Genomic DNA, 15,168 nt, shown 5'->3' on the forward strand with positions numbered 1-15,168 from the left:
ATTTTCACCAGGATTGATGCAGATCGCAGAAATCTGTGAGTGTTGGGGTTTGTTCAGGGCCTCAAAAACACAATTTATTTTGAGGAAGAAGAAGAAGGAGAATCCTTTGCATTATAATAGGGTTCTACGCACCTTGTGCTCGAACCCTTATAAAAACAAAAATGGACTGTCCAAAAGAAAGAGCTAAAAATAATGAAACTAAACCCTTTTCTACCAAAAATACAACAGATTAGATTAGGTAGAACTTTATTAATCCCTCAGAAATTAATTATTAAAACACACTGTATATAATCTATATAATGTATATATTGACGTAGAAAATGAAACGAATAACACATTTTAAAAAATAATAATCTCTGACTCTGACTGTCTTAATCTGATGTTACTGCACCAGTGTGTGAAGTCTGTGAGGAAGAGGAGGATGATGATGATGTTTACACCGCTGTAGTTTAACGTTACAAAGAGACATCAATATTGTCTCACGTGGTTCTGGGTTTAAAAAGTTTGACTGAAAATGAAACAAATGGATGCTGATGTAACTGTGTGTGTGTGTGTGTTGTGTACACAAGGCGTAGACACACAACAGGGAAACACAGAGGTTAATGAGAGATCAATTAAGGCTCATGTTTGCCGACATGTGTCGAGTTAATCCAGCTCTGCTAACTAACTGTTAATCATTAACTACCATTAAAGTCTTAATTTAAAGTAAACACTCTCATTACAAATGTACGTTCTTTTACACAAACCACTGTTGTAAATGTAACACATTACAACATTCACATATCTGTACTTTACTTTGTTATTTATTTTACTATATTTATTGTATACTGTTACTCTGCTACAACTGTCTCTGTTACTTGTGACTACCAAATAAAATCAGAAGAAGAAGAGTTGGTATTATGGTCTGTATTTATATAGTTTTTCTAGTGTCGATGAACTGCTTTACACTACAGTTTTCACCCATTCACACGCTGAAGCAGGGGGTTAAGTGTCTTTGCCCAACAACACGAGCAGAGCCAGGAATTGAACCCACAACCTTCCAGTTGAAAGACAACTCCCTCACTCACTCACACATTTCCTCACGTTGTTAATACTTTTACTTCTTTTTTTAAATCAGAAAATGACTTTTTATACTTAAGTCAATGTCTTAAACTGTAACTACTTTTACATCAGCATTAATATATAAAAAAGTGTCATTTTCTGCTAACATACTTGTACTTTTATGTGTAACATGTGGATCTTCCCCAAACTGGAATGCGATCAACTCGCAGATGACATCACTCCCAGTTCCGACTTTAGAGCCATGTAGATATTAGTGTGAGATGTGTTTGCGTCCATAGGTTTTTTTCCAACTCGGAGATGACGTCACTCCCAGTTACAACGGAACGCAGAATTTTTCAAAGGTGACCCAAAAAAAACCAACTTTTCTTTTTTCGTGTTCTAAATAAATGATACACTCACACAAACATATTTATGGGATGTAACTTCAGTTTCTACAAATAAACACTGCTAAATAATAGAATATGATACAATTCGTGTTGATTTCATTTTATTTTGCTCATTCCAGGAGAGTTAAGCCTTTAATGTAATCTGGTAAAACGGATTACAGCGATCAAAGCGCGTCAGACTCATATAATGTCGCTTTTTGGCTCATTTTAAGCGTCTAGAGCCGTGACTGTGTTCAAGTTTGAGGTTTTAAAAACGGGATTTAGTAGCGTTCGCTGTCGTATTTTTCATGAATGTGTTTTCGTTTGGCCAATATTGACATTTCTGGCTTTGATGGACGCGTTTCCGGGCCCAGCGTAACTCGGTGCCAGCGACGTGTGAGGAGGAGCAGGGGTGGTCCTAGAGTGTTCGGAGGGGTAGGCCTCGCGTTAATCTGTTTATTTTCTATTTTTCCGTGGCCTCGCACGCGTCTAACGAGCCGCCGTGTGCGTTCCGTCCGCTCCCGTGGACGTCGGGTGACATTTCGGTGCGTTTCGCCGTCGAGCGAGACACCGGGGCGCCCCCGCGCTCTCGGCCCTCGGTCGACTCGTCCGAACGTCCAGCTGATCGAGCTTTGAGAGCCTCTCAATTCTTCCAGTTCAAACTGAGCCGTTTAGCGGAAGCTGTGTGCGCTTTGTGGACGAAACGACGCCTGTTTCCCCCCCGCGTGTGGACTTTAAGACAAAAAAGGACATTTATATTGTTGTCTTTCTAACTTGGGAGTCGGGTTTTACCCCCCCACCCCACCCTCACTTGAAGAAGGAGCAGGCCCCGGTCTCATCCCCGGCCTCGCGTGTCCATATCGGGCTTTTTGTGTGTGTGTGTTTGCGTGTGTGTGTGTGTGTGTTGGAAGTCATGGGAGACACCAGTGAACGAAGCAAACCTCCGAGTCTACCTCCCCGGTGTCCCTGTGGATTTTGGGGGTGAGTTTTAACCTTTTAACATTGTATTTAATTAAATGTGACGGGGGGAATGTGGATGAAAATAAGCTCCACACGGGTTCACCTCGTTCAAACCCCCATTGTTGTTGTTCTAGGCCGACAGACAGGGTGGGGGGTTGGGAAGTTAGCTAATAAATAAACCTGCTAGCCAGAAAACTAGCCACATTTCCGCCGTTTTTAAAGCCCCCGACGCCGCTGTCGTCGCCTCCGACAGCTGCTGCGGCGTTTGCGGCCGCCGCTGCCCGTGTTTTAGTGTGTTTTTGCGGAGCCAGGAGGTGACGTACCCGAGAGAGAAAATGATTTATTGCCAGCAGGTTCCCTTTTTTTAAAAATCTGCCCCCTGTTTTGTGAAAAAGCGGTTCTCCTCTTTACTCCCCTCGGACCCGTTTCAAACCAAGCCCTGTCATTTCAAACTGGGTTTTAAAGGTTTTTTCACACCTTTTTAACACTCGGGTCGAGTCAAGTGGTGGATGTGTGTTGCATACCGGATGTGATTCACTCGGATCTCCTGAGTGTTAACCCGTGAGTGTTAACGACCAACAGCTCTCTGACGATTCCATACGTTATCGCGATACATGAGCTACAGTGCGATTTTTATTAAGGGACATTGTATCATGGTGGAATCAATTTGAAATGAATCGTATGTTACAAGTAATTGTGTGATGTAATCTAAGCATTGTTTTCACAATCGATTAATCTTTTGACTAATTTAGTACTTTTTAAGTCCACAGTGTCTTATTTTGACAACAAACCATGTGAGGACTGCACATTACACTTATTTTCATAATCAGCTATTGTGTTGATTGTTATCTTGATTAATCAAGTACAATGTCTGAAAATGTCCACTGGTTTTCCCCAACTTCAGAACAATGTTCTTTGACCTCAAACTGTATTAGAATCACAATATTTTTTTTATAATTGATTGTTTGATTTATCGATTGTTGTCTTGGATAATTGTGTACTTGTTTGTTCTGTAAAATGTTGAAACCTGGAAACGATGACGTTGTCAAATGTCTTGTTTTTGTCCACAAACTAAAAAATAATTCACTTCACACAATGATTCTTTTGTTGATAAGGAGTAAAGAAACCAGGAAAATATTCACGTTTAACAAGCTAAAAAAAAATCAGAAGCCTTGTTTTTAATATTGAAAAAACCTAAATAGTTGACATTTAACTTGGTAATTAATAATTGGTTAATCGTTGCAGCCCTAAACCATACTAATTCAGATGTTGTGAATTATTTGTTTTATTGCGCAAAGATCCAGAAAATATTCACATTTAAGAAGCAGAACACTCGAAATGATTTGATTAATAATTGGTTAATCCTTGTAGCAACATTTATTTCCAGTGTCAAATTAGATTAAGTTAAATATGTCACTTCTTGCCTTCAAAATTCAACTGTATCATCCATTGTTCATGTCAACAGTTGTGGGGGAAATGTGGAAAAAAATAAAAACCGGAAGACCCAATTGCTTTATGTAGACGCAACTGCTTTATGTAAAATATATGTACGTGTGTGTGTATATACTATATATATATATATATATATATATATATATATATATATATATATATATATATATATATATATATATATATATGTGTGTGTGTGTGTGTATATATGTATATATATATATATGTATATATGTATATAGATGTGTGTGTGTGTGTGTATATATATGTGTGTGTATATATATATATATATATATATGTATATAGATGTGTGTGTGTGTATATATGTGTATATATACATGTGTGTTTATATACTTCAGAGGTGCTCGTTTTCCATGTTTCGTATTGAGTTTCGTTTTGACTTGAAATGTAAAGTAACACGATGAAATTGAGGTAAACATAAATCTGTGCTAACCAGGGCAACTGGGTATTGATTTAAAACAATTAAGAACTGGTGTCCTCATATATATTTGAACTCTGATACTGGTACTTTTCTCAATACCAGTTTTATTGTATCCTTTTTGACAACTTTCTGCTCTAATACTGGTCAAACTTACATGCTGCATGATTACTGACTCACTGACACCGATGAGTTTAACTCCTCAGGCAAGGGAATTTGATATGAATACATGTATATTTGGTGAAACAGGAAGTCTGTTACACAGTTAAGTTGATAACCATGGAAGTATTAAAAGTTCAGTGCCTAGCCCGAGTACTGACACAGTATTCTGAATAAATTACTAAAATCCCTGATGCATTAGTCACATAAAATGTCTAAAATTTCAACCTTAAAGATGAGAAAACTTTGTATGTATGTCCTTAATTGTTTAGTAAACTGACAATCACATAAAACATTACTCATGTTACCAAAACAATATATTTGTCTGTATTTACATATTTTGTTTTGCATGTTTTTATCAATAATTAAGTACTCGAATTTCTCTGCTTTTTCATCTTCTTAAATGTGAATATGTTCTGCTTTCTTAAAACAAAGAAATAATTGAAACTGAATAATTTCGTGTTTGTGGAACATTTTTCAACTTTTTCTGAAACAAACAACTCATCGATTAATGGAGAAAATAGTGGACAGAAACACATACAGACAAATGTAATTAAGAGAATTTTCCCATATTTTGAAGCTTCAAAGAAAGATTTATTAAAGAAAATCAACATGTTACTGATTATATCATTATTTTGAGACTAGAACTGCAAGAATTAACTGATTTATTTATACATTACTAAGGGATTGTGTGATTTTTCAGCTTCTTGAACATGAGTATTTTCGGCTTTTTTTGCGCCATAGAAATCATTAAAAGTCATCTTTGTGAGAAAAAAAACCCCGAGACATTTGACAATTTCCAGTGTTTGACAAACCGAAAAATAATCCACAAATTTATCAATAATGACAATAAGCGCTAGCTGTAGCCCTAATATAGTTTGTTAGTCAAAATAAGAAATTTAGTTGCAGCCGTATGTGTTGCGATTTTCTCGACACTTATGGACATCTGCATATTTTTTACAATTGTCGACACCTGCCTTCACTGTATGTTGTCCAGTCAGCAAACTGGAACCAGTGACCCACCTGACGCTCGTGTGTGTATGCGTATGCACGTGTGTGTGTTAGCAGGGCGGGCTGTGGCCTGGGGCTGCTGGTCCACTGTCCCCACACACACTCCACACATGTCACTGAAACTCAAGGTCTCGCTCTCTCTCTCTCTCTCTCTCTGTGTGTGTGTGGAAGGTTGAAGGATTGAATTCCTTCGTTGGAGCTCTTTGAATCCTCTCACACACCTGAATATGTTTCTATATATAATTTCCCATACTTGAAGCCCAACAACACTCCCAATTTCAGCACTTTTGTGAAAGAAGAAAAAACAAAATAGGGAAATTGGATCCATCTACTGGAAGGGAAAAAAAGGAATACTCAAAGTGTGCGTTGACGTTGTTGTGGGGTCACGTGACTCTCTGGAGCTGCACAGTGTCGACACACCTGTAGCAGCATGAGAATTCCAACAGTTGTGTCGTAAACGTGATCTTTGAAGCCTGTCACGTTTCAGCCTTTTGGTTGACACCCATGTTTTCATTGATACCATGCAGCATGTTTACCTACACACCTCCTCCTTTTAGCATTTCCCCATCTACAGTTTTTGTCCGATCACTCTGAATTTCAGTGATGAACCAAGTTGTTGTTCCCAAGAATATACGCACTCCCTAAATCCCTATTTATTATAATCATAACATGTATATCTAATTGGTCTGTGTTTGCAGATTCAGACCAAACTTTCACCTGGATCTAGATTATAGATTTGGCAGCGGTTGAAATTAGGGCTGACCGATTTTCAGACGGTTCAGTCCCATTGAACAAGTTAACGTGTGTTTATCTCAGCGACATCTTCACAGATCACGATGAATTATGTCCTGTTTGTGTAAGACAGTCCCAGCTATGAGTGGGTAAAGTTCTTCTAGATCCAGTGGTTAGTAAAAACCACAGGTGATGTGGTCTGTCCTCTCTGAGTGATCTTGTTGTAAATGAGTCTGTGTTTGCAGCTGTAGCCCAAATTTGGAAAGAAGACAGATCTGGGTCACAAACAAAGTCCTAATGAGTTGTTCCCTTTTGTTTGAGCACTGTGTGTGTGTGTGTTTTAGAGTAGTTAATCAGTTTGTGTCTGAGATATCTGGGTGACTCACTGGTGTAGAGACTACTGTACCAGGTTTCATTAAAAAAACAAAACAAAAAAACCACAGTGGCTTCTTGGTGAAGGCGAATACAGTCTGTGCCGGCTTGTCCTGCCGCATTTGTCACATAGCTCCTGCAGGAACAATGACATGAATAACCCACGGAGTTCCAGCGTCTATTGACAGGACTCAGAGCTAACAGAAAGTAGCCAGCCTCGTGTTTTGTAGTGTGTGAATACGACAGAGCGATCCAGAAGCTGAGGGGGGAAAACTACTTATTGTCGGTTTGTCTTTCTGAAGCCATTTTCTGCTCAGAGTCTTTTTGTGTCCCGCTAAAAACATATTTAACAGATCGATATCAGATCTCCAAGATACATCATTTAAAAAATTTAGATACATTTTCTTTTTGAAAGCAGATTCCAGACCAGGACCTCCTGAACTTCTCTCCAAAATGGGGCCACAGAACGGCAAAAGCAGTGATAGTGATTTGCTTAAATTTGCAGTTTTAGTATTGAAAGAGGGTCATAAAACCGTCCTCTGGAAGGTCTGAAAATGATAGTGATATTTAGTGTCTGTCATTGACAGTAGTTGGTAAAACTGTCAAACTAAACTATTTCCAAACACAAGACTATGAATGACAACGCAAGAAAGAGCTGGGAATATGATGTTATTGTTTTCCCAAAGTAGTGTATTATCCGTCTACATGGAAACGGGAGGTGGGCGTTTTGAAGTTTTCCCACTCTGGGAGGTTCTGTTCCCTTAAAACACAGTCTCCGTGTAGACATAAAAAGTATGCGCATTCACCTAAACCCAATTCCCTTGTGGACAGCCCCTAAATTTAAGCAGGCAGAACTGCTATAAAAAGAATTAAATGTTGATTTTAGCTGCGCGTTGTCAAGATATGGAGGTTTTGGGATTGGTGCTATGGAACAGTTGACCTGGGTAAATCTTTTACAGTGGATTCTCGAGGGTGGAAATGTAGAAAACATGTATCGTTAAAGTTTGATGGTGGACGACTTTGACGTTTGGAGCAACTGCAAATGTTGCTGAAGTCCAAGACCAGGTACCATTACGTGTGAAGTAGGGATTGGCATAAATCTACAATGAGGGATCCACGATTTTGGGCTTTTTTGACAATATCGGGTATGCCGATATATTGGGATTTATTCTCTTTTGTTGTGAAAATAACATTTTTCATGCTCAGATGTCGATATAGAATGTCTTCATTGTGCAAAATAATAAAGAATTAAAAAACAGCTGTAGAGAGCGCTAGTAGAGCTGCAACTAACGATTATTTTCATAATCGATTAATCTGTCGATTATTTTCTCGATTAATCGATGAATCTTTTGCTCTGTAAAGTATCAGAAAACCTTAAAAAATGTGGATCGGTGTTCGTCAGACCTGGAAATGATGATGAACATGTCTGTGACATGCTTAGGTCAAAATACCATAAGGATTAAGCACCATAGCAGTTCAATAACCCTGCTAAACCCGCCCCTTTCAGAACGCTAGGTTTTCGTGCATGGTCGCTTTATATGCAAATGAGACACAGGCAAACACACACCCACATCTTGCCGCGTGCAGCATGCGTGGAAAACAGCGAGAGTGGCGTCACAGGAAGAGACGTCCTACATAAGGATCGAGCTGAACAGTGCCGAACTGTAAATCAGTTAAAAACACTTAGGGACAGCACCGCTGATCGCCAGCGGCGCGTGGCAAGCTGAATAAGCCGCCACTGTATGTGACTGTATCAGACTGAGTCTGTGCTCCAGTCATGGAGGACGTACTGAACAAATACATTTTAATTTGGATGTGTCAGAATGGTCAGTTATGAGCTCTATTTGTACGTCGGTGAAATACGGTCGCTGACTAAATACAGCGACCGCTGGCCGCAGTCTGATGTGAAGTGGTGCGAACACACAAACACACGTTGGCTGACTTTATCCGGCACATTAGCTTCAAATATAAAATGTATCCACTGGACACACAAATCCTCTGAGGCTGGAAGTTTGTGTAAAACGCTTTGCTCCACTGTGCAGCCACCAACAGCACACTTGTCCCTCCGCGTTGACATAATACTGCTCTTCCTCCCTTGCCTGCACTCTCACAGGGACAAGGTGGAGCTAAGGTGGAGCTCTCGAAGTAAACTTGCTGGTGGGGCAGTAACATTTGCGGTGAAATGCACATGCTGCCGTCATAAGCGCAGGGAATTCAACAACATTGCATGTTTTATCGCCTGTACTTACACTGAGGGGGACCACGAATGACACATTTAGGCAACTAAGAGACTATTTGCATATAAAATGTGATATTAAACGCGGTGATAATTGTCTTGACATTTAAACACATCTAACTTTTTGAGATTGTGTCAGAAAACGTTGTTTGAGTCAGTAAAAAATATCTGTCTTTCTTTGTTCCCTCAGGTCCAGCAAAACCATGAACCTCTGCTCCAAATGTTTTGCTGGTGAGTCTCAATGTTTGATAAATGTAGAATAAAAACTGTACCAATGAGAAATGAAATGCAATGTTTGAGTCACAATACGATATTGTCACAATATTTATTTATATGTTTATTTCAGTCATGACATTTAGATCACTCATCACCCAGCAGAGTAGTTCACACAATACACATAACAGAAAGGGAAAACGGGAGAAGCCAAAAGCTTATCTAGTCCCGCTCTCATTATCATCACACATAACATTTTTTTTTATGACATTTGACAAAGAAAACATGTTTCAGCATCAGGTAGCACTCAGAGATATAGTCTAGATCTTGACAGACAAATCAGACTCCATGTGTGTCTGTACATGTGTCCATGATCTCGACTTGTTGCCTGGCATATTCAACTTAAGTCACGATACAATATTATAGCGATATTTAAGTCACGATATGATAGTATCACAATATTTAAGTTACGATATTTATGTCACTATACGATATTATCGTGATATTTTAGTCAAGATACATTATTATCACGTTATTCAATTTGTTATGAATTTAGTCGACAATGAACATAGTACTTGATTATTAGTAGTAAAAATAGTAATAATAATAATGTATATTATAAGCCATTCATCGTTATAGTTCCTAAACAGGATTGTGGATTTTCTAAGTTCAGAATCATCTGCTGAATCTTTGTCTCTCGACAGCTTTCAGTCACAAAAGTCCTTGAATGTAAAAAAGATTAAAAGTTTGAAAATGTCAAGTGTTTCGCCCGCACGGCGTCTCCTGTCTGTGTGGGGAAGACCGGTTGTGAGGGTGCGTGACATCCACTGTCGGTGTCCATGGCAACCAGTATGTCAGGAGTCTAGTATCAGTCAGAAAAGACACGATGCACATGAACCCACAAGGAGATCCCAGGCCGACCTCGGTCAAGCGTCCCCGGAGTAAAGACGATCTGCTCGCGGATCAATAACATCTGAGATAATTCTGCAGTCAGGGTTCAATGTCCAGTCTCTCGCTGAGTCATGTTTCAACTGGCAGACGTGCTCATTTCATTCTGAGCTTTTTAAAAACACACTTTCCTTAAGAACGTACATCGGATTAGCCGCTCAAGTTTATCAAAAATAATAACAATAACGATTATATATGCGCTAAATCTAAATAATATCAGAGAGGACATTTACGACGTCCTCCATAAGAAACTAAAAGCATTTAAAACAGAACAACTTGCTCCTGTGAGTGTCGCACAGATGCAGCATGAAGACACAGTGTGTTGTTATTATGTCAGAACAGAGAACAGCCTTATTAAGGCATTTTATTGACCAAACAACGATTTGATCGTAAAATAATCAACAGATTAATCGATAATGAAAATTGCAGCTGTGAATCAGACGTCAACGAAACACGCTGTGAGGGAATCACAGGGAACCTCGAGATACGACATGTGATACAACAATTCTGCGTTAATCAACATACAATCAGAGAGAGACAATCATAGAGTGATATCTGTCTGAAGAAAATGTTAATGTGAAAAGTGTGGGATTCCTCTATTTATTCAAAAGGTAAGAGAACACAGGTCAAAGGTCAAAATACTAAAAATAGTACCAGGTACGTTCTCCACCGTTATATAAACTCCCTCTTCTTCAGCCAACTTTCCTGTCATTCATTTGAGCGCCACCCTGTGGGGACATGAAGTGATGACACCCGGCGAGTGGAACTGGCGGCGTCTGTTTACTTCAGAGCGCCTTCATTCATTAATTAAAATATCGGTATTTAGAAGTTATCCGAGGTTTGCCTTCACTTCAGTTGGCTAGTCCCATGGTTCTCAAACTGTGGCGCGTGGACCAACGGTGGTACACGAGGAAGGTTGTAACTAAATATTTTGATTGTTTTCTTCGTTTTGTCTCAAAAATGTGACAAAATGGTGTAAAGTGCGTTTCCCAAAACGACGACGTCTTTGTTTAATTTTAAACGAGTAAATGTTGTATTCTTCGTTTCCTGCTATTCCCTCTCTCTCTCTCTCCCTCTCTCTCTCTCTCTCTCTCTCTCTGTCCATGTCCTCGACCGCAGACATCCAGAAGAAGCAGCCAGGTGACGACTGCACCTCCAAACCTATCCAAAGCACTGGGAGTAGCCAATCGTCCGTGTTCAGCAGCGAGACGAGCAGTAGCAGTAGTCAGTCTCTATCGTCGTCGCCGCCCTCCGGCGCCGAGCAGCCGTCGACTGAAGAGCCCTCGCCGACGTGTCCCAGCTCACAGCGGGAAGGTGAGAAACAAACCTTTGTCTTTGTTTAACTTTTAGTTTAAGTATTTACTGTTTATTGTTTTAGTGCTTTTGCAACATCATCTTAGATTGTAAAGAGGTCGTAAATTTTAATTTGTTGAAGCTGTAGAGCGTCATTTTTAAACGTAGACAAATGTCCACTGGATTTAAACCATTGTTACTTTCCTCACATCCTTCTTTTCCTCATTTTTTGCTTCCTTCTTTTCCTCATTTCTTTACTTCATTCTTTTCCTCACTTCTTTGCTTCCTGATCTTCCTCACTTCTTTACTTCCTCCTCTTCCTCACTTCTTTATTTAACTAAATGTTAAATCTAAATTTTATGTTTGTGAAATATACACAGTGTCAGGTTCATTTTTATATTTTTCCAAGCATTTTAACATTTATATTCAACTCTTTGATACAGAACTAAGTTGGGTACTTACTTAAGATGATGTTTGTGTGTATTTTTAAGTTGTGACTTAAACATGGTTAAAAGTGCTGTAAATATGGTTAAAGATTACTTAAAGTGGACAAATTATGCAAAATCAACTCCGGAGCATACCGTCACCGGTCTGATACAGTCACATACAGCAGCAGTTTATTCAGCTCGCCGCGCGCTGATGGCGATCAGCGGTGCTGTCTCTAAGTGTTTTTAACTGATTTACAGTTTGGCACTGTTCGGCTCGATCCTTATGTAGGACGTCTCTTCCTGTGACGGCACTCTTGCTGTTTTCTGCGCACGCTGACATGTTGATATTTTCAGAGAACTAGTGGAGGGAGGGGGAGACGAATAGAGCTGTAAAGCGCTGTAAAGAGGACAAATCAGAAACCCCCTGGAAGAAGTGGGTGTGTCTCATTTGCATATAAAGGGACCATGCACGAAAACCGAGCGTTCTGAAAGGGGCGGGTTTAGCAGGGTTATTGAACTGCTATGATTCTTCATCCTTATGGTATTTTGACCAAAGCATGTCACTGACATGTTCATTAGGACACCAGGGAACTATTTTAATGGGGGAAATAGGGTATAATATGTCCCCTTTTAATTTGGTTAAAAGTGACTTAAATACAGTTAAAAGTGACTTAAATACATTTAAGTGACTTAAATGAACTTATAGCAGTAATTTGTGAGTTAAATGTTGCTGTTAAATTCAACATTCAACACTGAGTGTGTGTGTGTAGATATTTTCAACCACTGTGTGACGGTGGTTTTGGATGTTTGGTGCCGGAATGACACGTTTCTGTCCTGTTTTCCATGTGCAGGCGTGTCGTCCACAGAAACAGCCACAGGCACACTCTCACTCTGCACACCCACAAAACGTCCCAGAGAATCAGGTACAGTCCGCAGCGCGCGTGTGTGTGTGTGTTTGTGCGCATGTGACCTGTCCCACTTTGAGCACTAACCATTTGTGTGTTTGTGTGTTTTTGTGTGTGTGTGCGCGTGCGCTCAGCCTCGGGCTCAGAGAGCGAGGAGACGCCAGAGAAGCGGCCTCGGACAGACGAGAAAGACGGGAGCAGCGAGAGCCGCGGGATGCCCAAGCAGAAGAACCGTCGACGCTGCTATCGCTGCCAAACCAAACTAGAGCTGGTGCAGCAGGAACTGGGCTCCTGCCGCTGCGGTCAGTGCACACACACGCACACACTTTTCTATGTTTATTCTGACATTTAGATTCTTTTTACTTTTAAGAGAACACACGATAAAAATCCATATTTTTTATAAATAAACAAATACGTTTCCATAAGAAATGAATAATTTCTTAATCCCACAAATTACACTAAACTAGAGTTTGTTTTTATTTGTACGTTTTTATAGATTTATAAGAATAAAGAAAACCTGGAAATCTTAAATAAACCTCATAATGATATTATCACGATACTTAAGTCACAATACAATATTATCACGGTGCTTAAGTCACAATGCGATACTTTAGTCACAATACAATATTATCACCGTGCTTAAGTCACAATACGATATTTAAGTCACAATACGATACTTGAGTCACAATACGATACTTGAGTCACAATACGATATTTAAGTCACAAAACGATACTGTATTTAAGTCATGATACGATATTATCACGATATTTAAGTCACAGTATGATATCTCAATACAGTACTTAAGTCATGGTACAATATTATATTTAAGTCACGATATGATATCACGATATTTAAGTCACGATACAATATCACGATATTTAAGTCAATGCGATACTTAAGTCATGATACAATATTATTTTTAAGTCACAATACCATATTTAAGTCACTATATGATATTATCACAATACCTAAGTTACGTTACGATATATCGCGATACGCTAAGTGTTTGCCAAATCGTATCTTGCGATATACTCGCGTACCATCTTGCAGTTACACACATTAGCCACCAGATGTCTTCTGTTTTTTGGGTGTATTACTTTGGTGTCACAGCGCCACACACAGGCCTGGTGTATGTACTACAGTGTGAAGACGTTGTTTATTTTTTGTTTGTTTGTTTTTATGGTAACGTAGAGAAAAGATCGTAAAAGTGAAAAGTTCTGTTTCCGTGTTAAAGGCCCTAGCGGGGGTCACTTCCTCTCCGTCGCACCTCACGTTTCTGTTTTCTGTCCCCCGTCCACCAGGCTATGTCTTCTGCATGCTCCACCGTCTCCCCGAGCAACACGACTGTCTGTTCGACCACCTGGGCCGCGGACGCGAGGAGGCCGTCCTCAAGATGGTGAAGCTGGACCGCAAGGTGGGCCGCTCGTGCCAACGCATCGGGGAGGAGTGCTCCTGATCGGTCACACCACGCCGTGACTAGCCACCCAGTTTAGAGATGAGGCGCTTACATGAGGAGGAGGAGGAGGAGGAGGAGGAGGAGGAGGAATGACAAATGGGAGGGAGGGAGGGAGGAGGAAGAAGAGGAAGAGGCGGGGTCCTAACACCCTGCATCTGACCCGACAGTTCTGGATCTTCAGCTCGACCCTGTCGTCGCCCTGATTTCCCGCCCCTGGAGAGTCTGTTTGGACTCGGCTCTGGTTTGCGAGGCAGCTCTCGGCGGCCAACAGGGGGCGATTTGGCCGACGTTTTCAGTATCTCGCATGTTCACACACACACACACACACACACACACACACACACACACACACACACACACACACACACACACACACACACACACACAGCCTTAGGCCCCGCCCCCCACCTCCACCTCCTCTTCAGAGGAAGAATCATCACGCTCATTCCCTCTTTGATCACGCTCTGATTTTTATGGAAGAAACCATTTTTTTTGTCCCACGGGTGAAGGGGTCCAGGTCTAACCCACCACCAGTCCTCAGGTCGTCATCCAAAAGGGGGAGGAGTTTCAAACCTGTAACCCCGCCTTCCTCACTCTTTGTTTTTTTCCCACTCCGTGCACAACACCGCCCCCTACAGGCTGTCCATGGATGGTTCTATTTTCTTTATTCTTTTTCAGATGGTCGTCATGGTAATTATTTTCCTTCTTAACCCCATTGTTGTCGACGTCATCGTCGTGGAGGACAAATACAGCCGACCCCTGCCTCTGCTCACACACACACACACACACACACACACACACGCGAACTGTTGACAACAAGAGAAACACAAACTTTGAAAAACAACAACACACTAAAGGACAAGAAGAATTCTCTTGAGTAGCAGTTCCTCTTCTCCTCCTTTCCAAACTCCTCCCCCTCTTTTTTATGATTTCTTCTTTTTTTCTTCTTCAATTTAATGAGTGGTACTGTTGTTCCTGGTGCATTGTGGGTAAACGCGACTGAATCAAACAAGGAGTTCTTCACCAAAATCCCCCCCGAGTTAAACTGATCACGTGAATCACTTAACTACCCCTTAAAAATACTTTATTATTATAATTTATTAATTTACTTAGCGTTTGTTTGTGTGTTTTTGTTC

At 40.3% G+C, this 15,168-nt stretch overlaps 1 protein-coding gene across 1 annotated transcript; it reads left to right on the forward strand.

The window, feature by feature from the left end:
- Nucleotides 1–1,806: 1,806 nt before the first annotated feature.
- Nucleotides 1,807–14,105, forward strand: zfand3 (zinc finger, AN1-type domain 3). Its single transcript, XM_044049241.1, has 6 exons — nucleotides 1,807–2,408; nucleotides 8,979–9,019; nucleotides 11,069–11,263; nucleotides 12,522–12,593; nucleotides 12,710–12,877; nucleotides 13,878–14,105. The coding sequence occupies exons 1-6, from the start codon at nucleotides 2,341–2,343 to the stop codon at nucleotides 14,030–14,032; spliced, it is 699 nt and encodes a 232-aa protein (XP_043905176.1). The 5' UTR covers nucleotides 1,807–2,340; the 3' UTR covers nucleotides 14,033–14,105.
- Nucleotides 14,106–15,168: the final 1,063 nt, after the last annotated feature.

Source organism: Solea senegalensis, linkage group LG17 (assembly GCF_019176455.1).
Source record: "Solea senegalensis isolate Sse05_10M linkage group LG17, IFAPA_SoseM_1, whole genome shotgun sequence".
Taxonomy (NCBI): domain Eukaryota; kingdom Metazoa; phylum Chordata; class Actinopteri; order Pleuronectiformes; family Soleidae; genus Solea; species Solea senegalensis.